Raw genomic sequence first — 27,204 nt, forward strand, 5'->3', positions numbered from 1 at the left:
CTTAATCTTTGGGGCACTCTAGCATGTTAATCAAACCCAAAGAGGGAGTCTTGAGAACCCCAACTTGAAACCAGCTGGTTAGAAGTTTCAGAGACCCAGATTTGCAACTGGTGTGGGAGGGCAGTCTTGTGAGACTGAGCCTTCAGCCTGTGGAATCTGAGACTATTTCTAGATAGATAGTGTTGGAATTTAATAGAGGACAGCCAGCTGGTTTCTGCTACAGAATTGATTACTCACTTGTTGGTGGAGAAAATCCTTCACACATTTGGTCACAGAAGTCTTCTGTTTTGATGAATGTGGTGTGAGAGCAGAGGGAAATCATGTTGTGTGTGTTTCTTTCTACACTTAGAGCAGATAAAGAGAGACTACTGTATCCTCTGTTCTAACTGCTCCGAGTTCATTTGTCTAGAAATTATACTTTCTTTTTTTTTTTTTTTTTTACTTTTTAGTTCAAGATAGTTTCCTATTCTTTTTTTTTTATTATTATACTTTAAGTTCTAGGGTACATGTGCACAAAGTGCAGGTTTGTTATATATGTATACATCTGCCATGCTACAATCATCTGATCTTTGACAAACTTGACAAAAACAAGAAATGGGGAAAGGATTGCCTATTTAATAAATGGTGCTGTGAAAACTGGCTAGCCGTATGTAGAAAGCTGAAACTGGATCCCTTCCTTACACCTTATACAAAAATTAATTCAAGATGGATTAAAGACTTAAATGTTAGACCTAAAACCATAAAAACCCTAGAAGAAAACCTAGGCAATACCATTCAGGACATAGGCATGGGCAAGGACTTCATGTCTAAACCACCAAAAGCAATGGCAACAAAAGCCAAAATTGACAAATGGGATCTAATTAAACTAAAGAGCTTCTGCAAAGCAAAAGAAACTGCCATCAGGATGAATAGAAATTATACTTTCTAAGGTTGACACTGTCCACTTATACTAGTTCTGCTAATAATGCAATTTTCTGTCAGTCTTATAGGATTCTGTTTGCATTATGGCTTTTGGACACTGTAGTTCACTTTTAGATATCAAATTGTGATAAATTCTGTTTTTCCTTTCATTTGAGAACTATAAAGGAGGGGAAATAATAGTTCTTAATGCATCAATTTTCTACCAATAGTATACTTAATAATAATTGTACTATAGTCTCAATGTATGGTCCCAAAGGAATGCTGTATATCAAATCATCTGAGTCTTTGTAACAAAGCGTCGGAGTATTATGCTTTTTTATACAAGATCTGGATCATGCATGAAAGTGTGCATGATTCTTTTAAATTAAGTTGAAGTCTCGCAATGTCTCCCAGGCTGCTTTCAGACTCCTGGGCTCCTGAGGTGATCCTCCTGCCTCACCTTCCCAAGTAGCTGGGATTATAGGCATGTGCCATCATGCCCTCTTATGTTTTTAATATTCGGTATTTTCGATCTATATTTGTTGATTTAATGTATTTTACTTTTTTTCTTTAATAGTGGATGTGAGTTCTGTAGAGTCTATATTCAGGCAAGACTTTATGGTTTTTTAAAACGTATATGTTAACTCAGAAAATATATAGGAAAGAAATCACTATCTGTTGAGTATTCTACTCTGGGCTAGACAATATATTATGTGCTTAATATTTATCATCTCACATAGTCATCACACAGCTTTGCAAATCATCTGTGCTACTATCACCTACTTTGTATTAATCAGTCAAATGTGGTTCAGAGAGGTTGATTAATTGGCCTATGATTTCATAGCTAAAAAGTAGCTGACCCTTGAGTTTGCCATCAGCCTACCTTGCTCCCACATCCCTTCTCTTGCCTCTTGGCATAGATTGATGGAGACCTTTGTATCACTAGGATCAAGGTACAGGTCCAGATGGGATCAATTCAAAAAGTCACATTTTGTTATATGTTAACTCTTTTTAGAGTTTTCCCTTAGAACACTGGTTAATCCAAGACTTTGTTCTAACATGTTTAAGAGTCAAAGTTGTATACCAGTACCTTGTTTTTATCATCAAAGTTTTTAGAGCAGATCTGACTTAGCTATGGTGACAAGACATAGGTTTTTGTTTCATAAGCAAGACCAGGTAAATCCTATAGATTAATTATTTTACTCTTATTGGAGAATATCTACATATAGATATGCTAATCATATTTAGAGGCTATTTCTTATATATTTCTCTGTTTACTGACTTCCCAGTTTAGTTTTTCTTCAAAGCAGTACCTTGTCTAGTTGCATGCACTCTTCATTTTTTTTCTAGAGTCTCCTTTTCTTCTTCCATAACTTTTTTATAATCTTTTCCTGATTACTTTCTTCTCTGCTTTCCTTAGTGTTCATTTCTTCTATTATTTTATTCCTTTCCACCAGCCCCATTTTTTCTATAGGTAAAATTAAAAGCACATGGAATTTTAGGATTTTAAGGATTCTTGGAGACTAATCAAAATACTTTCATATTTCAACCTGTATTTAATATCCTAGAAAAATGGTTGTTAAGATGGAGGGTCTGAAACTCAAAGTGACTTATTTAAATATAGGAGGTAGCAGAAGTAATATTTAAACTCATTTCAAAGCCCATTACTCTTGTTTTTATATAATCATGTAAGTGAGTGTTTGAATAATAGAAAGGAAGAGGGAATGGGTCTAATTAAACAAATTTGAAAAGGATAAGAATGGAATTAGCTGGAGAACCCAGTGGAAGTAGATAAGAGTGGAATTAGCAGGGAAAGGCCAAGTTTGAAGAGAAACAATCGCAGGATTGGTAGGAATAAGGGTTTTACCAAAGAGATCAGAATGTTGCATCTTATGACAAGTTTGATGAAGATAAATTAGAACAGAAACACAGTAGACATTGGGAGTTACCTAGAAAGGCATACTAAAATATGTTTCAAAAGAAGTCCTGAATAGGTCACTGCTTTTTTGCTTGTTTAATTGGAGGAATGCACACACTTCAAGCTTTCTATTGAACGGGTAAAAAAAAAAAAAAAAAAAAAGTCTCTACTATCAGATAGAAATGTCCTATTCTCTTCTTTCACCCCAAATCTCACAGGAGTGGCTTAGAGCTCCTTGAGTGCTAGGAGATTGAAGGTTGCTGAATTACATAGATCTGTGGCCCAGGGCAGGTGTCCCCTCCCCTTTGCCTCTTTTTCCAAGCCTCTGATGTCCTACCCATGTACATGTAAAGCAGGGGTAAGATTGGCTGGCAAATAAGTCATGGAGCTTCAGTTGGGTTTTTGGTAACATGCTTATGCTGGAGGTGAATGACTGACTGAGACTCCATTTAGTTGTTTTCCAGGAACAGGTAAATACAGAGCTTCTTGGCTGGTCATTGAGTTTATCTTTTCAGTAATCTGTGCTTTGATGAGCTGAATATTTAAAGGTTGGAGACTGCCATGAAGCCCTGCAGAAGAAAGATCTAGAAGTGGGAGACACTTTCACTATATATATAGTGGCTCCCACTTCCAGATCTTTCTCTCTGTGTGTATATGGTACTTAGAGAAATCCAACTATCAGGACTCAGTTTTTCTAGCAGTCTCTCTCCTTGGGTATAAGTACCTACAAAGATTTTTAAGGCTTTGCTAGTTTATGTAGACCTGAACAAGGAAGGACAAGTTTAAAATAAGTAGTTAGATTTTATTATTTTTAATGTTTCAATTTTTGTTGAGAAAAATATTCCCAATAACAAACATACATTTGTGATTTGACATTTGTAGGGTCAGCTTTTCAACATTTCAAATATTTCAGGACACTCTCTGTAGTGTTTTAGGGTGAAGGGAAGCAACAGGGCCTTCTTAAGTGGTTTTTATGCTGAAAAACAAAGAATGTCATTTTCCTGTGACACAGATTAGTCTTTGAATCAGAGATAGATAATGGAAAAGGGACAAAGTAACTGTGTCTTTCTTCCTCATTTTAGGTTATCAAGTTTGTTCCAGTTTAGATATCAAAAGTTATATCAGTCATTAAGTAGATTTCCAGTTCATCATTGAGAACAGTTTGTGAGGATGAATTATACTCAGGGTATGCCAATTATATTGGCTGTCACTATTTTTTATGGAACTAAGAGTGAGTGTTCATTGGATGTTATAGGTTGGGGAGGTACAGTCAAAAATAGATAACATGGTGAAACCCCGTCTCTACTAAAAATACAAAAAATTAGCCGGGCGTGGTGGCGGGTGCCTGTAGTCCCAGCTACTCGGGAGGCTGAGGCAGGAGAATGGTGCAAACCCCGGAGGCGGAGCTTGCAGTGAGCTGAGATCACACCACTGCACTCCAGCCTGGGCAATAGAGCGAGACTCCGTCTCAAAAAAAAAAAAAAATAAAAAAAAATAAAAATAAAAATAGAGGACATATGTTAATTTTACCAAGAAACATTATTTAATATACAGAGGACTGATCTTTCCCCAGATTTTGCTTTTTGTTTTCATTTTTTAAAGTGAGCACCAAGATATGAACTAGCAGATTTTAAAATACATGAATTTGCTCATTTATGTTGTATCTTCTTTCTCTAAAGTCTTTTTGGCAAAACGACTATTGAAATTTCACAGTCTACAAAAGTTGAGGAAGACTTTAATGTTGCTACCGAGGTAAAATAGTCTCTTGTGAAGTTGATTTTCTCAGTTGGAATCTAGTTCTGTATAGTATTTACTTTTCATGTTTTGCAGTGGTGTAAGTATCATTATTTCATGTTTGTAATATAAAGTTGGTCAGATAAGAACATTTTATATAAAATATGAGTAGTTGATTTAAACTTTTTTTTTTTTTACTTTAGTACATAACAAATGATTGGTAAATACTTTGAGGGTGTGAGGGCCCAAAAAAGGAATGGGCTGGAGAATACATAGTGACAGGAACGTTATATTAGAAAAAACTTTTCCGCAGTAGAGAATATATAAAATCTGGTAAGTTTTTATTTGGATAAGTGTACTTACTGTGAGTTTGAAAATTATCCCATTGTAACTTAAAAAAACTCATGCTTAAATTTAACTTTAATGGATCAAGTTATTTATTATAGTAATCAAGGAATCTGATACTGTTCAGTTCCAAAACGGTGCCACATAGCATATAGGTTTTTCTTGCACTTATTATTTTGGTATCACGTAGTTTTTAGGAGAGAGCTTTTTCTCAGTTTCTCTTCTTGGTTCTTTAATTACACCAAAATAATATTAGAAATTGTGAAAATTTATTTGGGCATGGTGGTGCATGCCTGTAGTTCCAGCTACCAAGGATGCTGATGCAGGAGGATTGCTTGAGCCCAAGAGTTTGAGACCAGTGTGGGCAACATAGCGAGACCTTATCTCTAATTTAAAAAATATTGTAGAAACCTAGAAATGTAAATTCTCTTTCTCAGAATCTGTATTTTTAAGGCATGCCAGTGTGTTTTCTAAGTCATTTAATTAAAAGTATACTTTAAACTCTTCATCTAAATGAAGAATGCAGGTTTTACCCCAAGTAAACAACCAGTTGTGGAAGCAGAGACTCTTAATAAGCATATGGTAAGATTATAATTTCAGAATTTTTAAATTGCAGTTTTTAAACATATTGTTCAAAGATCTTTGATCACATTTGAAAATTTTAAATTTCAAAAGATTTTGTATTTAGTTGTTTAAATAATCATTTTGAAGCTCTTGCATCACTATGAGATATTGTAGGTTAGAAAACATACTTGTGTGCATCCTAGTGTGCCCAGAATACAGTCTTGTCTATAAACAGCATTTTAAGAGGTTTTCAATGTGAATAAATAAGCAGACAAAGGAATTTTTATGTTATGGAATGTTACAAGTAAGATAATATGCATAATATATCTTATAATTAAATCTAATGCATTTCTAAAATATGGTTTAAATTTATATTTTCTTTTAATATTTAGAATGCATAAATTCACATGAAATATCATGAGAAAATATGTCTTAAATAAGAAGACAATCAGAGATATGTAGTAAATAAGAAAGAAGGTTATACTATATTTTCTAGTATTCTCCAAGTGGAGTTTAGATTTAAAAAAATTTAATATATTTTAGTCTCAACTCATGCTTTTTTTTTTTTTTTTTTGAGATGGGGTCTCGCTCTGTCATGCAGGCTGGAGTGCAGTGGCATGATCTCGGCTCACTGCATCCTCTTCCTTCCGGGTTCAAGCAATTCTCCTGCCTCAGCCGCCTGTGTAGCTGGGCCTATAGGCACGTGCCACCACGCCAAGTTAATTTTTGTAATTTTAGTAGAAACAGGGTTTTACCATGTTCGCCAGGATGATCTCGATCTCTTGACCTCATGATCCACCCTCCTCAGCCTCCCAAAGTGCTGGGACTACAGCATGAGCCACTGCGCCGGGCTGAAACTCATGTTCTATTGAACATATCTTTTCAAGGAATACATTACTCTAAAATTCTTATTACCAATACTTTCTTCAGGTGAAAAATTTATGAAACATTCATTTTTAATTTTTTTCTCTCTCTGTAGTAAGTATGTTCTTGCTTTTAGGTATTGGCTGAAGACCATGTTTAACTAACTGTCTTATTATATAATAATAAAATTTAAATCTTTATTACACAGATATTAACAAAATAACTATTTGTAGTATAAATACTGATCAGCATTATAGGAATATATTATGAACAAAAGTCTGTATTTTATGTATTTCATCATGTCTTATAGTAGTTGTTTTTCATTTTCTTTCAAGACTGAAGCTCATACTTGATTGACTGGTCATGTCTCTTGTTTGTTTCTCCCTCCTCCTTCACCTTTTTAAAAATGATTTACCCCAGACTTTTTTCCTTACAGAATACATTTTTTCAGTGTCTGCTGTCTGGGCATCGCTGTCTCAATTGTCAGCATATTTATTTACAGGTTTCTATTTAGTTGCTATATATGATTTTCATTAATCAATCATTGCCCTCACCACAATTTACTCTTTTTTTTCTCTGTTTCTTGGAAGAAGCAGAATTTATACAATTTATACTTAGCTTTTTGCCACACAGAATAGAAACAACCTATACTATTTCAATACAAACCCCAGTTAAATAAGGTACTATTAAAAACTAAACTCTCACATTTTTCCACACAAGAGGTAATTAATACAACTGTAAATCGTGAAGAGATATTTCAAAATATAACATGTAACTTAACTTTTTAAATTTTAATTATTTCTACAATATTATAAACTATGTAAGGGTAAATTTTTGTCCTAGGTTATTTTGGTTAAAAAAATAATCTAGGGGCCGGGCGCGGTGGCTCACGCCTGTAATCCCAGCACTTTGGGAGACTGAGGAGGGTGGATCATGAGGTCAGGAGATAGAGACCATCCTGGCTAACACGGTGAAACCTCGTCTCTACTAAAAATACAAAAAATTAGCTGGGCGTGGTGGCGGGCGCCTGTAGTCCCAGCTACTCCAGAGGCTTAGGTAGGAGAATGGCGTGAACCCAGGGGGCGGAGCTTGCAGTGAGCTGAGATCACACCACTGCACTCCAGCTTGGGGGACAGAACGAGACTCCGTTTCAAAAAAAAAAAAAGAAAAGAAAAAAAAAAGAAAGAAAAATAACAATCTAATGGATACCACCATATTTGTATAATAATAAATTACATGAAGGGGGTGAAATGAAATAATTCGTTGAAGGAGGGTGAGATAAACATAGAGACTCCATGAGACAGTCAAGATGACACAGATTATTATAAAAAGAAATACAGCAAAAATAGTTGTTTAAATGAGAGCAGGAACTCTCTACAATAAAAGTTATGATATAAATGATTTAAAATAAAAATTAAGAAAACATAGCTAGGTAATAAAATACAGCTCAGGTGTTTTTGAGTGACTTGTAGCTGATTTTAATAAAAAGCTGAAAGAAGATATAAGGGTAAGTATAGGTAAGAGCAATCTGTTGTACTCTTTAAAATACCTAGTAGAGAATAATTTGAATGTTTCTAACATAAAGGAAAGATAAATACTTAGGGTGATTAATATCTCAATTCTGTTTTGATTATGTGAATGTATTAAGTGATAATATGTACCCCCAAAATATGTACATTTATAGTGTGTCAACAAAAAAATTATAAACAAGGAATGAAAATTTAATTCTCACTTCTTTTAGTAACTTTATGTTTTAATGTAGTCATACTTAATGTAGAATGCAAAGTGAAATCTGTTTTAGGTCTTGTCAGCTTTATTGGGAATTTTTAATTTTGACTTGTTGATTTCTGGTTTAAGATTTATAATTTAATGTTTGACATATTCTTAGGTTATTTACCTTATTTATATTACTCTTTGATGTAACCGTAATAGCTGTTTTGAATATTTTTGATAATAGCGTATAAATAAGCATTTTATTTAAGCTTGTTATTAAAATTAAATTTCCTGATCATATGAACAAGGTTCTTAAGCTGTATCTCTTAAAAGAGAAAAATCACTTTTAAGCTAGAACACTCTCAAAGAAATAAATGTAGAAATTATTAATCTCTAGAAATATTCTGACATCCTTTGCTCATAGTATCTGTATGTAATGGTATTATATGCACACATCAAATGAATGTATTCAATATTTGTGAATGTTTTTAAAGTAAAGTACCTATTATCATAGAATCATGTGTAAGGGAAGATTGTTAACAGAGTAAACAAACTTACCATCGGAAGAATTGTTTTTACTCTTAAAATATCTCTTGCAATGAGGATATTTGATATTATTTCCAGGAGGCCTTCTTAACTTGAGTCTTCATAATTATTAAACTTTGCACATATATTTGTTTATTTCTAAAACTCAGGAATCCTGTCGACTTGAATTTTTAGTTTCTTTCTTCACTTCTCCTGTGAATACTGAATCCTGCTTGACAATCATAGATATGTGTAAAAACCATTAAATCTTCAACTTGAATAATTATTGCTTAATTTTCTTTATGTGAGATCTTTTCTCCAATTTTAAACTACCATCCTATATGGTGTAAGTAGGCAATTCGGGATAGTATTATATTGTTTACAGGAACATAAGAAAAGCATGTGAATTTTAAAACAGGGTTTACATTTCTATCTCACTTTACAGCAGTACTTTAAAATGCCTTATAATTCTATGGGTAAGCATTTCTCTTGTACAATTAAAAATTTCAAGGTTTTTATAAAGGTCGTTTTGTAGAATCTTGTTTTAGAATTAAATGTTTTCGTTCAGTTCAAAGATGCATATTGCAATAATATTTCAGAAATAAATATTTACCTATATAAATAAAATTATATTCTGGAAACAAATTTGGAAATATATAACTGAGAAACTTAATCCCATGTTTTTCTCTCTCCTTTGATTTCATTTTCAAAATTTTGGCAGTCTATATAGATTTGTGTTGCTTAATTCTACTCATTTAGTCTATCTTATAAATATTTATTTTCTTATCACTACGTAATTGTCCTCATGTAGGTCATCTACTTATACTCCAAATGTATTTATCCAGATCTTTCTTCCAAGCCCCTTGGATGCCTCAAATCTTATAGGTCTCAAACTGAAAACATCATTTTTATTCTTTTCCTGACTCTTTTCTGACTCTTTGTAATCTACTCTGTCATGTGGTTTCCCCATTCTAGCAAATAACACCTAGGAAGTAGCCATGAAATGCTCAAGCACTTCAACCTGCATTTCAACCGTCCCCCACATCCTGCACTTCAACCCTCCTCCTGGTCACCAATCCAGTCACACACCAAATTTTGTATTATCTACCTTCTTATAATTTTCCATATCTTATTACCATAATTAACTCTCTACCTATAATTTTGAAGTACTCCTTTCTAGTTTTGCCCCATCTCCCCATGTTCATCTATCTTTACATCGCTGGAAGGGTCACCTTTCTAAAATACACTTGTAATGATGTAACTCATCTGCATATTGAGTGGATACCCATTACATGAAGAGGTAAGTTCACATTCTAGTGTGACACACATCTTATATGGTTTGGCTCCATTTTATCTCTTCAACTCATTTCCTCTGACTGTGTTCCAGTTTTACCACATGACTTTGGCATCCTTCAGTTGCCATGTTGTTTCGTGCCTTATTATTTTGAACATGCTATTGCACCTAGAGTCTTTATATCCTGACTCTGCACTTTGCCTGTCCTTCCAAATATGGCCCCATTATGGCAGCATTTTCTGTGCTTTTCAGGTGAAACTGATTGTTCTCTCCTTTATGCCCTTATGTATTTTATTGACTTAGATTGTAGAACTGGTGAATTATACTTTTCTGTTCTTATTTGTTTTCACGTCTCTACCATTTCTTGAATGGAAGCCAGAATCTATCTTCTGTGTATATTTTCTGCTTCTCCCAGGGTAGTGCCTGTGATTTGATAAATACAATGTATATATTTTTTATTGTCTAACAAATTGAGTGAGTGAGTGAATAAATACAGTTTTTTTCTGAAGTGTTTTTTTGTTGTTGCTTTTTGGTTTTTGTTTGTAATAGGAGGGAGCAACAAAGACAGTAACTGGACAACAAGAAAATGATATTGGCATTATTGAACAAGCTCCACAAGATCAAACAAGTAATGACAATTTTATTTTTTATACTAAAATAATAGAAGTGGTAATTTAGTGAATATCTCTGAAAATTTTTCTATGCTTAAATGCTGTTATTTAGAAAACAATTTTATAGACCAAATATCAATGTCTACTTAAAGAAGTACTTTTTGCTGCACTTTGGGAGGCCGAGATGGGTGGATCATGAGGTCAGGAGATCGAGACCACGGTGAAACCCTGTCTCTACTAAAAATACAAAAAATTAGCCGGGTGTGGTGGTGGGCGCCTGTAGTCCCAGCTACTGGGGAGGCTGAGGCAGGAGAATGTTGTGAACCCAGGAGGTGGAGCTTGCAGTGAGCCGAGATCACGCCACTGCACTCCAACCTGGGGGACAGAGCGAGACTCCGTCTCAAAAAAAAAAAAAAAAAAACTATTTGCTGTCTTTGTTCATACTATCAATTCTTTTTTCTGAACCTGCTTCAATTTTGAAATTCTATTTTTGCTATTACTTTTATTTTTGAAATATTCATAAACGGAAATACATTTGTATATGTTTTTACATTTACAGTAATAAATGTTCTCATATATGTGTCTGTGAATAACATTTTGTAGATAAGATGCCCACATCAGAATCAGGACAAAAAGAAGATACACAATCACCTTCAGATGCTGAGGTAGGTGTATTGTTGTTGTTGTTTTAAAACTTAAGTAATGAGTAATCTTAAAACATAAAAAGATGATTTGACTTTATTGTGTCACCTCTGCGTATCTCTATAAGAAATTATTTTCTGACATTTATCAGAACATACTTTATAATCACGTGCCAAGTAGATAACGGCTGCATAGTGCAATTCTGCTAATTTGCAAGATTAATTTTGAAGCCAGTGTAGAATAGTGCAAAAGAAAATAAGGCTTAGAAGCCACTAGGAATCTATTTGAGCTCTGAAGTTAAGTTTGTCTAACAACTAAATAATTTCTCTGCGTTGATTTACGGGCAAATAGATGATTCTGTGTATATCTAGATGTACAAAAGCTCTAATTGGATTCAGGGAGAAAGAGTTTAAACTGTAGTCTTAGTCTTGCTCAACTTGGAACTTGAAAAGATAATGCCTGGGAATTGAAAGTATTGGTATATTTTGATTATCCAGTATAGATCTGAAGGAACATTGCAAGAGTTGGATAAACATGAGAAATAGGACACCTGTAAAACTATAATAACAACAATTTTGTTGAATAATATTTTAATAAGCAGATATTCTTTTCACAAATAGAACTCTGAGTCCCTTTGTGGCAGCCATGTTTGCAGCCATGTAAGTATCAAATAATAATGATGTATTCCAAGGTCACAACTGTGGATGTGGAAGAGATAGGAAAGGCCTCACCACTTAGAAGCAGCAGCTGCATAGTGGTAACAGCAACGAGTGGTTGTCAGAAAATAAGTCTGTATTTTGGTTCCATCGCTTACTAGCTGTGGGAACTTGGAAAAAATCATTTAACCTAATCAAATACCAGTAACCTTGTTTATAAAAATAGTGCTTGTATCTACCTCTTGGGCACATGTGATGAAATAATGTTGTAACAAATGAGAAAACATTTTGTAAACTGGAAAGTCTCTATACAAATGTAGGACAGAATGATCAAAGTGACATTTATATGAAAGCAGTACTGTTAGCACAAGAACGGGGAGTAGGAACAGGCATGTGGATTTCTAATTTTGGGTAAGGGGATGGTAACTTTCAGCAGGCTACTACTGTAGATTTTCCATAGAAATATAGCAGTTAGGAAAGTTAGACTTTCCTGATGAGATTTGCAATGTTTTGACCTGGAGTAATTTCTTTCTGAGTTCCGTGTGCTAGGCAGTGAGTCTCTGAATATCCAAGATGAGGGATTATGGTGTAGTAGTAGGAAGAGAATAACAAATAAAAAACACTTACAAGTCGCTATAACTTTTTCTTCAAAACAAAACAGAGAATGTTTGGTTAGAGAAAATTGAAGAACTTTATAATTAGCATGGGTATGGTAGTGACAGTGGAATTCTATGGTCAGAGTAAATCTTTCTGAGTCTGTCATTTAATCTCCCATCTCAAACACGAGGAGTAAGCCATATGAAAGTCAAGGAGGAAGACATTCTGGACAGAGAGAACAGGGGGCAATACTTGTTCATCATTTTGTTCTTAACAACCTAGAATGACTAGGAAGCAGAAGGTGGGGTAACCACCAACATCGTCATCATCCTCATTATTCTAAGGTGAAGAAAAATCTGCAAATATGTGTCCGGCACATGTTAGATGTTTCACGAATACATGTTTTTATTTTTCTCTTTTTTGAAGGCGTGCTCTACTTTTCTGAATTTATGTCTTTAGAATCAGTTGCATACTTTATCTAATGATTGTTTGCTTTCATTTAAAACTAACATAAATATAAGTTTTCCTTATGAATCCTTTTATTCAAGCAGTTCTTTATCAGCAAAAAACTTGTAAAAATTATTCTTATTACCTTAAACTCTTGTTTTCCTAAATGAATCAACTTCTACAGAGTTCGATTCCTACTCTGCATGACATACTCTGAAAATTCTCTTCATGCTGTGCATAGATTTTAACAAAAATTCTATAACTATGCATATGTCAAGTGTTTAATCATACTGTGTTGTGTTTGAAATGCCCTATTATTTTTGGTGAGGACTACAGAGTAAGGCAGATACTTTGAAGTTAATTCCTTTTGAAATACGTGCACGAGTGAATTTTTTCTGAATATGTTTTATTTTCCATTCTCAGTAACCTAGTCAGTAGCCACATGAAGATAAAAGATAAGCGTTATCTACAGAGCATATATGAGATTTTCTCTTGAAATGTTTTGGTGTTCAATATGTGAACAGCTTTAAATCAAATTGCCTTTAAAGTAAAAAATATATATATATATATATGTTTTAAAAAAAGATTTTTTTTTTTTTTTTGAGATGGAGTCTCGCTCTGTCACCAGGCTGGAGTGCAATGGCGCAATCTCAGCTCACTGCAATCTCTGCCTCCTGGGTTCCAGCGATTCTCCTGCCTCAGCCTTCTGAGTAGCTGGGATTACAGGCACCCACCACCATGCCCAGCTAATTTTTGTATTTTTAGTAGAGATGGGGTTTCACCAAGTTGGCCAGGATGGTCTCGATCTCTTGACCTCATGATCCACCCGCCTTGGCCTCCCAAAGTGCTGGGATTGCAGGTGTGAACCACCATGCCCGGCCCCATAAAAAAGACTTTAAATAAAAAAGATGGATGTTTGTCATTTTATTATTTTAAATTGAAATTATTTATTGATGTGGCTCATGCCGTAATCCCAGGGCTTTGGGAGGCTGAGGTGGGTGGATCACTTGAGGTCAGGAGTTTGAGACCAGCCTGGCCAACATGGTGAAACCCTGTCTCTCCTAAAAACATAACAAATTAGCCAGGCATGGTGGCTCATGCCCATAGTCCCTGCTACTCGGGAGGCTGAGGCAGGAGAATCGCTTGAACCTGGGAGACAGAGGTGGCAGTAGGCTGAGATCACACCAATTAGCCACCCTGCGAGACTTTAAACAAAGGAAAAAAAATTATTTATTGATAGTTACCTTCAACAGATTAAGAGTGCTGCACAGAATTATATATGTTTACCTGATGCTGCATATCAAAAAGATATCAAAACAATAACTCACAATATAGAAGGTAAGAACAATTTTTTTATTTAAAACATCATTTGACCAAATGTTTGTCTAAGTGCGTGAGGATTGATATACTCTGACAGCCAAAGAAAATTATTTTTTTAAATGCATAGCATAGAAGAACAAAAGGAGTGAAAATTATATGTCTTCTCAGTTGTTGGCAACAGATTATATTGAGAGTGCAAAAAAAAAAGAGCTGAATTGTTAGTTTAAACTCAATATACTTTAAGACCTGAGGAAAGGAGTAAAAGAGGGAATGAAGACACAGGAAGACAGAGAGTACAGGGAGTACATGGGGGAACAAGAAGCAGGTTTATATAATGGTGGATGGTAAAATAAAATAATTCTTTAGAAAAAGATCGTGCATGGTTAGAAAGATTTGAAGAATATAAAGTGATCTTTCATTACCAAAATTTGCCAGGGAATTACAGCAAACATGTTGTCACTCCTGTCTTTCTCACTGATGGGAAGGCATTAGGGATGGAAGCACCTGACCATGGAGAGTTGTGTTTTATCTGCAATAGGTGAATATAAACATATTTGCACAGCCATGCGTGTATATAATTTGTCATAAAGACTCAGTAAAGACCAGAAGTTTTCAAACTTTAGAAAATCAGCTGAATACCTTGTTAACAATGCATGCAATGATTCAGCAGACTTGGGATTCTGGCATTTTTAAATAAGTTCTCAAGTGATGCTGATGCTGGTGGTCCTTGGACCTCACTCTTAAGTAGCAAAGGAACAGCCCTTCCTTTGGAAAAATCTGGAAGAAGGGCAGTTGGATAGAAGGTCAAGGCATAGCAGGGTCAAGGGAAAGCATTATATTGCTTTTATTTCTGAGTATGTTTCTGGCCAGAGGGGAAAAAAGAGGTAAAGAAATCGTAATTACAGCTGTCAGATACTACCCCTAATCAAAGAGAAAGAAAGTGTTGGGAAAATTGATTTTAAAAGATGTTGAATGGGAAGAATCAACACCACAGATGTAGACATTATTTTGGCTAAGGAAGATGGATTGTGAGGCAGGAAATGGGGCAGGAAAAAAGATAGCCAGGCAACTTTAGAGTTTCTGAAAAGGAAATTTGAGTGAATTCACTTCAGATGCATTTAGAATATTTCTGTTACATATTCGTTTTCTGCCTCATGGCTCTCAGCACTCTTGGACCTTGCGTGGACCTTGATTTAATTCTATGAAGTGTTGGAAATTTAGGTTACCTACAGCAGTCATTTTTCCTATAAGTTTCTAATGTTTCTCCAAGGAGTCACAAGTTGATTCTGAAGATATTGTTGCATTGAGGAAATACTATCTCATTGTAATTAAAGCAGCTTTTAATTTATATGCAGTACATGTAAATCTTTAAGCTTATTTATCTGAAACATATTTACACCAAATATACTGTCATGGCATATTGAAATTTAAAAGGGTTGGACATATATTTTGCTAATATCAAAAAGTTAATGTCTTGAAGAATCTTACTTATTGATAAATAATTTTTTTGAAGAACCGTGTAATAAAGATTGCTTAATCGAACTAAGTAATACTAAAAACTAAAAACTTAGAAAGGAGAGAGGATAGGTAATTAAAGTTATCTGAGTGAATAGCAAATATCTGACATAGTGCGTTTCATGGGAGAAGAAGATATGACTTCTTTCATGAAGAAATAATTAATACAAAGTCGTCAAATTTTTATTGTTTTTTGCATTCTAATGAATATGAAGTTAATTTTTACATTTTTAAGATTGCAGTTCTAACCAATTGACTATAGAAGTGGTGGTTGTTATCCACCAATAGAATATACAGGCTACAGAAGAAAGTCCACAGATTCATGAATGAAAATAGATTTGTATATGTTTTAAAAATTTATAATAAGAAATGTTCTCATGAAGGTATCTGTGATTAACGTTTTATAGATCAGAGGTTCCCATCAGAATCCAAACAAGAGGAAGATGAAGGAAATTCTTGGGATCCTGGGGTATCGTGTATTATTGATGTTATTATTCTCTAAAGATATTAATATTGAGTGATGTGAAAATACAAAATCAGAGGCTTTGACTTGGTTTTCTTACCATTGCATATGCTCAGAAGAAATTCTGATATTTCTAAAAACATACTTAGCTGGGCACTGTAACTCATGCCTGTAATGCCAGCACTTTGGGAGGCCTGAGGTGGGAGGATCACCTGAGTTCAGGAGTTCGAGACCAGCCTGGCTAATATGTTGAAAGCTTGTCTGTACTAAAAATACAAAATTAGTTAGATGTGGTGGCACATGCCTGTAATCCTAGCTACTCGGGAAACTGAGGCAGGAGAATCACTTGAACCTGGGAGGAGGAGGCTGCAGTGAGTTGAGATTGCACCATTGCACTCCAGCCTGGGTGACAGAGTGAGACTGTGTCTCCAAAAAAAAAAAAAATACTTAAAAAAAATCTATCTGGTAAGTAGATTACTGCTTGATAGTGAAATTCTACTAATTTTCAGAATGAGTTTTAGACACTAGTGTAGTATAGTATAAAAAATAAGGCTTAGAATTCACCAGTAATTCACAAGTTCTGAGGTGAAATTTGGCCAAAAACTAAAGAATTACTCTGAGTCCACCTTTGGGCAAATATATGATTCCGCGGTATATCTAGATGTACAAAAGTTCTAATCGGATTTATAGAAAAACAGTTTAAGCTGTGGTTTTGTACAACTTGAAACATGAAAAGATAATGCTTTGGACTTGAAATTATTGACATATGTGCATTTTCCAGTATAGATCTGAAGGAACATTTCAGGAGAAAAAAATGCGTAAAGAATAGGAAACCAGTGGGACTACAATAACAACAATTTGAGTAGTGTTTTAAAAAGTAGAAATTATTTTTATAAATAGAACTCTTTGAGTCCGTTTGTGGTAGCCATGCTTATAGCAACATAAGTATCAAATAATAATGATATAGTCCAAGGTCACAACTGTGGAAAGACACAGGAAGGGTCTGACCTCTTAGATCCAAGACCCTGCTGCACAGTGGTAACAGAAATGAGATGTCGATAGACAAGTAGATTTTACCTAATTTGTCCGTAGACCAAAAAAAGACTTTTTCTAATATTTGTCTGCTTTCATTTAAACATAGCATAAATATGTTTTCCTTACTACTTTTTCATTTTATTCAAGTACTTTTTCTACCAGCAGACATTTTATCAAAAACATTTTGATTATTTTAAGCGCCTGTTTACCTAAATAAAGCAGCTTCTACAATGTTCTGAGTATACTTTATATGACTTTTTTTTTTTTTTTTTTTTTTTTTTGAGGCAGAGTCTTGCTCAGTCGCCCAGGCTGGAGTGCAGTGGCTCGATCTCCTCTCACTGCAAGCTCTGCCTCCTGGGTTTGCACCATTCTCCTGCCTCAGCCTCCGGACGGAGTAGCTGGGACTACAGGCGCCCGCCACCATGCCCAGCTAATTTTTTTGTACTTTTTTAGTAGAGACGGGGTTTCACTGTGTTAGCCAGGAGACTTATTCTTAACATTCTCTTCATGCCATGCATCATTTTTAACACTAAATAATTCTATAATCATGAATATTTTCAATGTTTAATGCAGTATGTATTTGCGGCATTGCTCCTCTCCAGGGGGCACCAGCTGCAGGGAGTCTGTCCCTTGTAGACCCCTGACCCGGGGACAGATGAATAAAGTACACTGACACACAGATATTCTGCTCTGCCAGTCCAGCTGAGGGTGTCTGAGTGGCTTACAGACTCCCTGCTGAGTTCTGTGAACAGTTGCTACTATGGCGCTGATCAGCTAGTCAGACTCGCATTTATTTAGTAAGATAGTAACTAACAAAAGCTTGAGTCAACACCATTAGAGGTAATTGACATTGTGGACTTCCTGAATAAAAAGCACTTAAGCACCCGCGGTACATCAAAGGTTAGTCTTAAGATTATATGAGTAAACTAGCTAGCTAGGTAAACTATCCTGCCTTCCTTTATGACTACTTTAATTTGTTTAACTAAAGGTAAAGATCAGGTTGCCTTCAACCATATCTATTACCAAAGTTATGCAAACTTCTCGGCCTTCCAAGAAGATTTTTGTCTGTTTATATAACTATCTCTTTTTCTCACCAACCTGATTGAACCCCAACATGTGTTATGGCAGGTAGCAAGTGGATTGTATTTTGTTTGATGTGCCTTCTTGATTTTTTGGTGCGGAAGAGAAAGTAAGATATTTTTAAATGAGTTACTTTTTGAAATATGCAGATGAGTGAAAATTTGTCAGTATTATTTATTTTTCATGCTCAGTAACCGACTCAATAGCTGCATGAAGATAACAGATAAGTTTTGATCTAGATAGCATATGTGAGGGTTTCTATCAAAACATTTCTGTCAAAATGTCGTGATTTTCAATGTGTGCCTATCCTCAAATCAAATTGCCTTTGAAGTCAGAAATTGAGTTTAAAAAATATTTTAATTAGGAATTTTTATGCTTCTTATGATTTTAAAATTGAAATTATCTATTGATACTACTTTTAACAGAGTCTCCTTGAGAGTTCTGCAAAGATTCAAGTGTGTATACCTGAGTCTATATATCAAAAAGTAATGGAGATAAATAGAGAAGTAGAAGGTAAGAACCATTTTTTATTTGAAAAGTCTATTAACCGTATGTTTGTCTAAATGCGTGATGACCGTTATGCTTTAATAGCCAAACAAAATTACCCAGTAAATACATAACATTGAAAAGGGAGGAGTAAAATGATGTTATGTATCTTTTCAGGTGTTGGCAACAGGAATATATAGAGAGTGCAAAAACAAAAACAACCGAATTATTTGTTTGAATCCAAGATACTCTAAGACATGACGAACATTACTTATTAGTAAGGGAAAAGGAGTAAAAAGAGAATGAAGACTAAGGAAGGCAGAGAGAGTACAGGGAGTTCTTGAAGGAACAAGAAGCAGGTTTATATAATGGAGGTGGCAAAATAAAATATTTTTTAGAAAAGATAGACCATGATTAGAAAGATGGCAAGAATATGAAATGATCTTCTAGTCCCAAAACTTGTCAGAAAATTATAGCTAAAGTTTTCTCACTTTTCCTGTCTTTCTCACTACTGGGAAGGCATTAGGAATGGAATTATCTGAGCGTCCAGAATTGTGTTTTATTTGCAATAGGTATTAACAAAAATGCATAGGTGTGCATCTATATAATTTATCATATACACTCAGTATAGACAAATACTTGCAAAACATTAAAAAATCAGCTGAATACCTTGTTAATACACAGTATCATTCAGCATAATTGAGTTTCTAAATTTTAATAAGTTCTCAGGTGATGCTGATGCCAGTGTTACTTGGAGCTCGCTCTGGGTAGCAAGAGGAAAGGCCTTTCATGGGAAAAATGTGAAAGAAGAGCAATTGGATAAAAGGACAAGATATAACAGGGTCAAGAGAAAGCATTATATTCCTTTTATTTCTGAGTATTCTTTTAGCCAGAGAAGAAGAAGAAACAGATAAAGAAACAGAAATTATAAATTTAAGATACTGTCACTAAACAAGGAGAAAGGAAGTGATGGAAAAATAAATTTGAAACAGTGTTGAATGGAAAGAATCAATTCTACGAAGTTAGAGTTTTTTAATTTTTTTAAAATTTTTTTTAGCAGAGGCATTCTAGGCAGGTAACAGGGGATGAGCAAGAAAGAAGCTAGGTAGGTAATTCTGGAGACTCTGAGAAGGACAGTTGAGTGAACTCACTTCAGATGTGTTTAGATTATTTGCACTCCAGAAAGTAAATTATGGACACTCCAGAGACTACCAGAAGCAGGGGTCTTACTAGAATTGGAGAAACCAAAGTGACTCATTGGGTTTCTATGTTACAATCAGGCATGACAAATATAAATTTGATTGATGTTAGCTATTCAAGTGAGATATATTTGAAACTAAGAACACTGGCTTTATTTTTAAGAAAGTGAGTTGTTTTGGTGAAATTGCCGTTCCACAAAAATTTATTATAGACTAATGATACACCAAATCAGACGAATTGTAGGAACTAAAAAAATACTGAATTTATACTTGAATAATGATTGCTTTTTAAAATAAATATTGTGGTGACTTAACAATATAAAAAGTTATTTATGTTTAATACATCTATTGCAATTAATTTTTATATACATGTGTCAATATTGAAAGCTTATTATAGATTATTTCCATGATGAGTTTTATACATCTTCTTGCATGAGTGGATCAAGAAGCATTCAGATGGATAAACTGGACAATACAGAAATGTAGGCATATTATTACACCATATGGTTATGGAAACCAATGAATATTTATATTTAGTATTATGACCTAAGTATATATCCAAGCTGATCAATTCATAACACTTTACTGATGAGATGTCAATTCTACATTCAGCTGAACTCTCATCATAACTATGTACCTTTCCAAAGATAGGCCATATTAAAGAACATGATGAATAGAATAATATAAATGATTCTAGTATGTTTCATTAAGTACGTGGTGTAGCATTCCATGTTCAGCTTTGACATTTATTTTCTCATATCAACCCTTTTTACACGTGAAACACAATCTTGCTTTTGAAGTCTTAACTGCACGATCTATGAAACCTATATTTATATTTTCTTCAGTGTATTCCTGTCATGTGTGTGGCCTAAACAAACCAAAAGAAAACTTCACAAATCTAAAGTATTCACTCTCAAAGTCGACCAAGAGGACTCAGTTAGATACTATCACTGCATTCATTTGGTTGGCTTTGTCATATTTACTTATGATTGATGATACATCTCTTTTGCATTTTAGAGCCTCCTGAGAAGCCATCTGCCTTCAAGGTATTTAGTTTTATGATTTCATTTTGAATGACTTATTAATTATGTATTTGTGAAGTATACATTCTTTATTAATCATTTTGCTTCCAAACCCATTTAGCCTGCCATTGAAATGCAAAAGTCTGTTCCAAATAAAGCCTTTGAATTGAAGAATGAACAAACATTGAGAGCAGGTAAATTTTTCAATTTAACTATGCAAAGACAAGTATTTCAATATTGGACATTTTGATAGCCTTTCTATCCCCAATGCTTTATATTTTTCAACTTTGATGAAAAGATTTGATGTGGATAATGCCAATACTGGTATTTATGTTTGAAAACCTGATATTACAAGAACAGTAATTTTCAATATATTTCTTAAAAATGTAGCCTTAATCTCAGGTGTTTCTACTTTTGTATCCCGAAATTGTAATGTTTTCTATTTTGAACTTCTGTATTTCTTAAAGATTCAAGAAGGTGAATTTTGAAACTCTAACTTTTTTTAGTTCTTCAAAGCTTGATTCAAATTCCACTGTTTACTTCGGGGATCATGTCTTTTACTGATATAACACTTGTGTTTTAATATTAATTACCTCGTTTCCGGTGTTGTCACTTTGGGAATCCTAAGAAAATCGGTAACTCGGATTAGTGTGTGTGTGTGTGTGTGTGTCTGCCTGTGTTCCTGTGTGTGTCTGTTTATGTGTTTGGTAACTTTACCTTGTAAAGATGAGGAAAGTAATTAGTCATTTCTTTCTGAATATTTGATAAACACACTTTTTCCTAAAACTGTAATTCTGAAGCATTTGGCTTTAGAGTCTTTTTACACTAACCTTATTTTTAAAACTATTCTTATGCATGTTTAAACATTTTACAATATGTGTGTGTGGTAATATTTAATATGTAAAATTTTTTTCAACTTCTAATGCGTACATGGTTGTACAGTGTAATATTCGGCAACATTCTTTTATGATCAGCATCATAATTTTTAGGGACATCCATAAAGGACACAATTAACTGTGTATTTTAATGTTAGGTTGTTTATAAAATTCCATTTATGACAGTGCCATAGTTAATTGTACAATTTTTATACTGATAAGTAATAAATAAAAATGAAAACATGCAGATTTCAGACTCTTTCAAAAGTTAGTATTATCTGCTGATTTTTTAGTTATTAGAAACTAAAAGTAAAATATTTAAAGTATTTCCTTGTGCAATCATACATTCCACTAAGAATTTGAACTGTGACCCACAGCTTATTAGAGCTATGGTGTAGCAACACGTTAGATCTCTGAAACGATCCAGGGTACACTTCTAAAAATGAGTGAAAATGGTGACTTACCAAAGTGTGATTTGAGTTTCTTGGATGCTCTACATGAAATGTGAACATTAGGGATGCTGAGATCACAAGTTAAACTTACTTTTGAAAACCAGGTATACAGTTGATGGATGTCAAATGATAAACATACCCTTAATGATGAAATGGTTTTTAAGTTTTAGTTGTCCAAGTTTGCTTTTTTCTTTAACCTGATTCAGATAGTTGTAATTTGTACATTGTGCTGATAAAGAAAACTGGATGTTATTTTCGGAATAAATTCATTTTCTGTCTCATGTTCCTGAGAACACCTCAAGTCTTGTGTGGGCTTTGATTTTATCCTATAACATGTGGAAATGTTAGATTACTTAAGGCAATTATTTTTTCCCGTACATTTCTGATGTTTCTCCAAGGTGTCACAAGCTGACTCTGAAGATATTGTTGCATTAGGGAAGAAGTATGTCATTGTAGTTAAAGCAGTTCTTAATTTTTATGCAATAAAAGTTTTTTAAGCTTATCTTCCTAACACATATACACACTCAAAACACACCCAATACACTGTCATAGCATATTGAAATGTAAAAGGGTTGGACATATAGTTGACTAACATCAAAAAGTTAATATTCCTAAAAAATCTTATTCATTGATAAATCATCTTTTTTGAAGAACTGTGTAATAGAGATTGCTGAGTCAAACTAAGTAATACTACCAAATAAAAATTTACAAAGAAATGAGAGATGATAGGTAATTAAAGTTTTCTGAATGAACAGGAAATATAGGACATACTGTGTTTCACAGGAGAAGATATGACTCCTTTGTGAAGAAATAATTTATACAAGTTAGTCAAATTTCTATTGTTCTGCATTCTAATGAAATAATGTTAATTTTCAGACTTTTTAGATTTCAATGCTAATGGAGTGACTACAGAAGTAGTCATTATAATCGACAAAAAGAATATATGGGCTACAGAGGAAAACCACAGATTCGTGAATGAAAGTAGATTTGTATATGTTTTTAAAATTTATAGTAGAGAAATGTTCTCATGAATGTGTCTGTGATTAACCTTTTATAGATCAGATGTTCCCATCAGAATCCAAACAAAAGGACAATGAAGAAAATTCTTGGGAATCTGAGGTACTATGTGTTATTGATTTTTTTAAATATTAGTTTTGCATGATATGAAAACATAAAGGCAGAGGCTTAGGATTTATTTTCTCACCTCTGCATATGTCCCCCCCAAATTATTTTTGATATTTTTCAGAATAAACTTAATAGAGAATCTATGTGCTAAGTAGATTACTGCTTCATAGTGAAATTCTATGAATTTGTAAGATTAATTTAGGAAGCCAATGTGGTATAGTGTAAAAAATAAGGCTTAGAATTCACTAGAAATTCACATAGGATCTGAAGTACATTTCTGTAAAAGCGAAAGAATTACACAGAGTCCAGCTATGGGCAAATATGTGATTCAGTCTTATATCTAGATGTACAAAAGTTCTAATTGGATTCATAGAGAGGCAGTTTAAACTGCAGTATTTTAAAAGTTGGGACCTGAAAAGTTAATGCCTAGGACTTGAACATATTGACATATATTTATTATTCAGTATAGATCTGAGGGAACATTTCAGGAGAAAGAAAAGCACGAGGAATAGGAAAACTTGTGGGACTATAATAACAAGAGTATTGGTTGAGTAGTCTTTTGAAATATATAAATTATATTTTCACAAATGGAACTCCTTGAGTCCCTTTATGGCAGTCAAGCTGCAGCAGCATGAGCATCAAATAATAGTGATGTATTTTAAGGTCACAACTGTGGAAAGACATAGAAAGTATCTGACCTCTTAGAAACAAGCAGCTGCTGCCTGGTGGTAACAGCAAAGGGTGAAAGTCAATAGGTAGATTTTATCTGATGTTTTATTAGACAAAAAGACTTTAATACTTGTTTGCTTTCATTTAGGCATGACATAATTTTTTTCTTACTGGATTTACATTCTATTCAAGCGCTTTTTCTATCACCATAAATTTTGTCAAAAACATGTTGCTTATTTTAAGCCCCTGTTTACCGAAATAAAGCAGCTTTTTCATATTCTGTGCATACATTATATGACAGACTCTAAAAGTTCTCTTCATGACATGCATCATTTTTAACACTAAACAGTTAATGTTCGTGAATATTTTATATGTTTAATGCTGTATGTGTCATGTCAAGTAGCAAATGTGTTGTATTTTGTTTGAAATGTCTTATTTATTTTTGATGAGGACTACAACATAAGTTAGATATTGTTAAGAGAGATACTTTTTGAAATATGCACGAGTGAATTTTTTCATGAATGTCATTTGTTTTTCCTGCTCAGTAATGAAGTTAATGGCCACATGAATGTAAAAATCAGCTTGATGTAGAGGGCGTTACATGAGGTTTTCTATCAAAATATTTTGGTTTTCTATACGTGTCTGCTCTTAAGTCAAATTGTTTGCAAAGTAGGAAATTGTGTTTTTAAAAAAGATTTTCATTAGGAAATTTTGTTACTCTTCGTTACTAGGATTTTTCCATCGAAATTATTTATTGATATTACTTTTAGCAGAGTCTCCATGAAACTGTTTCATAGAAGGATGTGTGTTTACCCAAGGCTACACATCAAAAAGAAATCGATAAAATAAGTGGAAAATTAGAAGGTAAGAACCATTTTTTATTTAAAAAGTCATTTGACCAAATATTTCTCTAAACTGATAAGGAAGGATATCTTCTAACAGCTGAAGAAAATTACCTCCTTAATGCAAAGCACGGAAAAAAGAGAAGTGAAATGGTGATCGGTTATACACCTTATCGGGTGTTGGCAACAGACTATATTGAGAGTGCTGAAAAGGAGCTGAATTATGAGTTTGAATTCAAGATATTCCAAGACCTGAGGAAAATGAGAAAATAAGAAAGAATAAAGTAGTAAAAGAGGAAATGAAGACTGAGAAAGACAGAGTGTACAGAGTACATGAAGGAACAAGAAGCAGGTTTATATAATGGAGGATGGCGAAATGATTCTTTAGGAAAAGATCGGCTATGGTTAGAAATTTGGAAAGAATACAAAGTGACCTTCTAGTACCAAAATTTACTGGAGAATTACAGCGAAAATATTCTGACTCTTAATGTCTTTCTCACTGGTGGGAAGCCATTAGGGATGGAAGCACCTGACCATGGAGAGCTGTGTCTATTTGCCATAGGTGAGAATAAGCATATATGTACGGCCACACATATATGTAACTTGTCATATACACTCCGTATAGACCAGAAGTTTTCAAACTTCAGAAAATCAGCTGAAAACCTTGTTAACAATTCACACTGTGATTCAGCCGACTTGGGATTCTATATATTTAATAAGTTCTTAGGTGATGCTGATGCTGGTGGTCCTTGGACCTTGCTCTGAGTAGCAAGAGGATAGGTCTTTCGTGGGAAACATGTGGAAGAAGAGCAATTGGATAGAAGTTCAGGACAGAAAAGGGTCAGGAGAAAGGATTATGGTGCTCTTATTTTTGAATATGTTTTTAGCCAGAGGAGAAGAAGAAAGGGGCAATGCAATAGAAATTATAGATGGAAGATACTACCGCTAAACAAAGAGAAAGAAAAGAGTGGGAAAAATAATTTTAACAGGTGTTGAATGGGAAGAATCAAGAGCAGAAGTCTAGAGATTACTTTTGCTAAAGAAGAGAGATTGTGAGGCAGGAAGCAGGGGACAAGAGAGAAGCCAGCTAGATTATTTTGGATTTTCTATGAAGGAAAATGGAGTGAACTCACTTCGGAAGCATTTAGAAAATTTTTACTGCAGAATGTTAGAGTGTGGGTGCTCTGGAGACTACTGGAATCATGAGGATTAGTAGAACTGGACTAAACCTCAGTGACTCACTAATTTTCTTTATTACTATGAGGCATCAAATATACATATATATGTATGTATTTTGTTGATATTCACAATTTGAATAAGATATACTTGAATGTAAGAACCTTGGCTTTATTTTTAAGGAAGCATATTGTGTTGGTAAAATTGCCATTTTATAAAACTTCATTAGCGAATAACATGATACACCAAACCAGACTTACTTTAAAAACCATAAAATTCTGAATTTATAATTTGAATACTTACTATTTCATCTCTATGTGTTTTGCTTTTTTATCTTGTGTTAGAAAGTTTAAAGCAAGCTATTTTCTTTATAAAGGAAAATATTTTGGTTACATATTCATTTCCTGTCTCATGACACTCTGCTTTCTTTGCAGTTAGTGAGGATGTATATTTATCATATTTTTACCTAAAACAAGCAGATGAATTCATGGTATCATTTCTTATGTATGAATTTCTGAGGTTTCTTCAGTGCTTCAGAAGTAAATTTTAAAGATAACAATGAATCGAGAATGACCTTCTCATTGTAATTATAGCAGGTTTTTATTTAAAGCGTATTGAATATAATTTTAAGCACTTTTTTTCTAACACACATACATGCAATATGGTCATGCATATTTAGACTTAAAATGGTTAGACATAAATTTTGTGTGTTTCAGAGAGTTTATATCCCTGAAGTGTCTTAACTATTGATCAATCATCTCTCAAGGAAAACAACATATGTAGTTGATATTTCTGAATATATTAAAGTGTGTCATATGGAAAAATTTGAAGAGTAGAGAAAAATGAGTGATTAAACATGTTTTATTAATATTATTTGAAGACATGAGATCTATTTCTATCTCAATGAAATGTCTGTGTTTTTGAAGCTAAGTTTTTTATAAGAGCTTATTCATAACAGTAGTTTAACAACTCGCACAGTATAACAAATAGGATTGATTTTAGAAACAAAACAATTGTAGAATTCACTCCTTGAACACTAAAACTGTTATTTTCAATAACCATTATTCTAACATTGAGATACGCAGGTTAATGATATGTAAAAAGTCTCTGGAAGTTTACTTCTAGTTTGTGATAC

General features: G+C 33.8%; 1 protein-coding gene across 1 annotated transcript in view; it reads left to right on the forward strand.

The window, feature by feature from the left end:
* Positions 1 to 5,256: 5,256 nt before the first annotated feature.
* The window catches only part of ANKRD30A (ankyrin repeat domain 30A), a 64,883-nt gene continuing 42,935 nt past the window's right edge, over positions 5,257 to 27,204 (forward strand). The window contains 8 exon segments of the mRNA XM_055273886.2: positions 5,257 to 5,479; positions 10,410 to 10,485; positions 11,072 to 11,133; positions 18,649 to 18,736; positions 20,926 to 20,954; positions 21,052 to 21,124; positions 23,315 to 23,376; positions 24,825 to 24,915. Of these exon segments, the coding sequence (XP_055129861.2) occupies positions 5,411 to 5,479; positions 10,410 to 10,485; positions 11,072 to 11,133; positions 18,649 to 18,736; positions 20,926 to 20,954; positions 21,052 to 21,124; positions 23,315 to 23,376; positions 24,825 to 24,915 (550 nt within the window). The 5' untranslated portion in view covers positions 5,257 to 5,410.

The sequence above is a fragment of the Symphalangus syndactylus genome, chromosome 4, assembly GCF_028878055.3.
Source record: "Symphalangus syndactylus isolate Jambi chromosome 4, NHGRI_mSymSyn1-v2.1_pri, whole genome shotgun sequence".
Taxonomy (NCBI): Eukaryota; Metazoa; Chordata; class Mammalia; order Primates; family Hylobatidae; genus Symphalangus; species Symphalangus syndactylus.